Raw genomic sequence first — 2,047 nt, forward strand, 5'->3', positions numbered from 1 at the left:
TGACTTGATAAAACTCCACTAATTCTGATTGTTTTCCTCCATCCTTGCAATCTCTGACTCTGAACTTATCACAAACATACAAGTAGCACAAATGAAAACATACAAATCGAATTCAGCACACAAATCGACATAAACATACAAATCGAATTCCACAAATCAAATTCAGCATAAAATTAACATTAATTCCACAACTCGAATTGAACCCTAAATTTGTCATTTGTCAAGTCATGCCTTCGGCGCCACGTACGATAAGTTTGTGTGGGAAATCTATCGGGTAGGATGGAAAATTTATACTCCCTCTGTCCCATTAGAAATGAAACGTTTTCCTTTTTGGTCTGTCCCATTAAAAATGAAACGTTTCTAAAAATCTCTGTCCCATTAGAAATGAAACGTTTTCCTTTTTGGTCTGTCCCATTAAAAATGAAACGTTTCTAAAAATGGAAACAATACTCTCTCTACTTTTTCTTCTCTCTTACTTTACTCTCTCTTCATTTACTTACAAAACAACACTACATAAAATCCTGTGCCGAAAAGCAAATGTTGCATTTTTAATGGGACGGAGGAAGTATAATCTAGTAAAATTCAGGACTCATTTAAAGTTTACGGAAAAAATTAAACTATCTAGAAAGTTCATTACTTTACATACAGTTTGCCCCGACGATATTGGTATTCTTTTTGTTAATTAGTCATCTCGTTCTAGCAGCCGCGGGAAACACCAAACGACCGCCGTTAGCTGCGGCGTCAAAACCAACAGCACGGCATTTGACGCCGTTACTGCGATTCGCCGCAGAAGAAATCAGACTAGTCGTCCGCCTGTACGGCCCTAGCCACTTGCTCTGCATGAACCGGTGCTTCCTCCACGGCGGCAAAATCAGGCCGCCGCACTTCATCGACCACCTCGCCGCGTTGCTCGCCGCTCTCAAAATCTGCCTCAATTCCTCCGCCGTTCCGACGTAGATCCGCGGCAATCGCTGCAACAAACACTCGTACGACCTCGCCGGCCGCGCGATCGCGAACTCCGCCGCGAAATCCAAATCGACGACGTATCTCGATGCGGAATCCCCCCGCACGACGTCGACGAATTCGTAGCTTCCGCCGCTCAATCCGCCGGAGCTCTCCCACTTTGTCTTGCAAACCGCCGCATTGTAGCCGCAATTCCTCAAATACGCCATCACATTCCGCCGCATCATCTGCTTGTTCGATCTCAGGCACGTGAAAATCTCCGCCGCTCTCGAAACCTGAACCCTAAGCTGATTCCGGTACGCATCTCTCTCGTCCTCCACGATCCTTCCGATTAGATCGACGCTCTCCGCGATCGACTCGCACATTGACCGATCGAGCTCCTCGTCGCCGCCCTCCGCGGCTGGCTCTGCGGAATCGCAGCCGAGGAAGAGCGAGGATGTGGCGTCGTCGTCGTCGGGCGGCTGGCTGTGGTCGCTGCCGCTGCTAACGTAATCGGGTCGGGTCATATCAACGCCGAAGATCCGCGCCTTCGCGATCTCGTCAAACGTGTCAGTCACTCGCTTTATTTTCATTAAACTCGATTTCATTTTTTTTTTCAAATTGTGTGTTGTTTGAAAAGAGAAAGGAAATTGAAGTTTTGGCTCGAAGATTCATTGAATAGAATGACGTTTATTTATATAGGGAAAGGTCACGAGAATTAATAATTGAAAAATATTCCGGAGATAATTAAAAATAAAAAAATATGGGTAGGATAGAGAAATGGATAATACTACCTAGGATTAATGTGTATTATTGTGTTTATATTTAGTTTGAAGCATCTAGCATATTCGATGGATTGTTCCAGTTGACATGGCGGGAGATGATTGGACCATGTGAGTTGTGATTTAACTCTTTATTTTCTCATATTGCTTTCTAATTTGCTAACGTAGTTTTTGTATTGATGATACAAAATTTATTTACTAATACTATTAGATATAGTACTACCTTCGTTCCAGAAACTCATTCCAGAAAGTTTGTCTTATTTTTTCATTTTGGTCTATCCCACAAAATTTATCTCATTTTATTTTTTGCTATTTTTGAGAGT

General features: G+C 43.0%; 1 protein-coding gene across 1 annotated transcript; it reads right to left on the bottom strand.

The window, feature by feature from the left end:
- Window positions 1-566: 566 nt before the first annotated feature.
- Window positions 567-1,613, bottom strand: LOC125194950 (uncharacterized). Its single transcript, XM_089064558.1, has one exon. It carries the CDS (start codon window positions 1,548-1,550, stop codon window positions 687-689), a length of 864 nt encoding a protein of 287 aa, XP_088920684.1. The 5' UTR covers window positions 1,551-1,613; the 3' UTR covers window positions 567-686.
- Window positions 1,614-2,047: the final 434 nt, after the last annotated feature.

Source organism: Salvia hispanica, chromosome 2 (assembly GCF_029641045.1).
Source record: "Salvia hispanica isolate PSC_SH4W2 chromosome 2, Shi_PSC_v1, whole genome shotgun sequence".
Classification (NCBI taxonomy): domain Eukaryota; kingdom Viridiplantae; phylum Streptophyta; class Magnoliopsida; order Lamiales; family Lamiaceae; genus Salvia; species Salvia hispanica.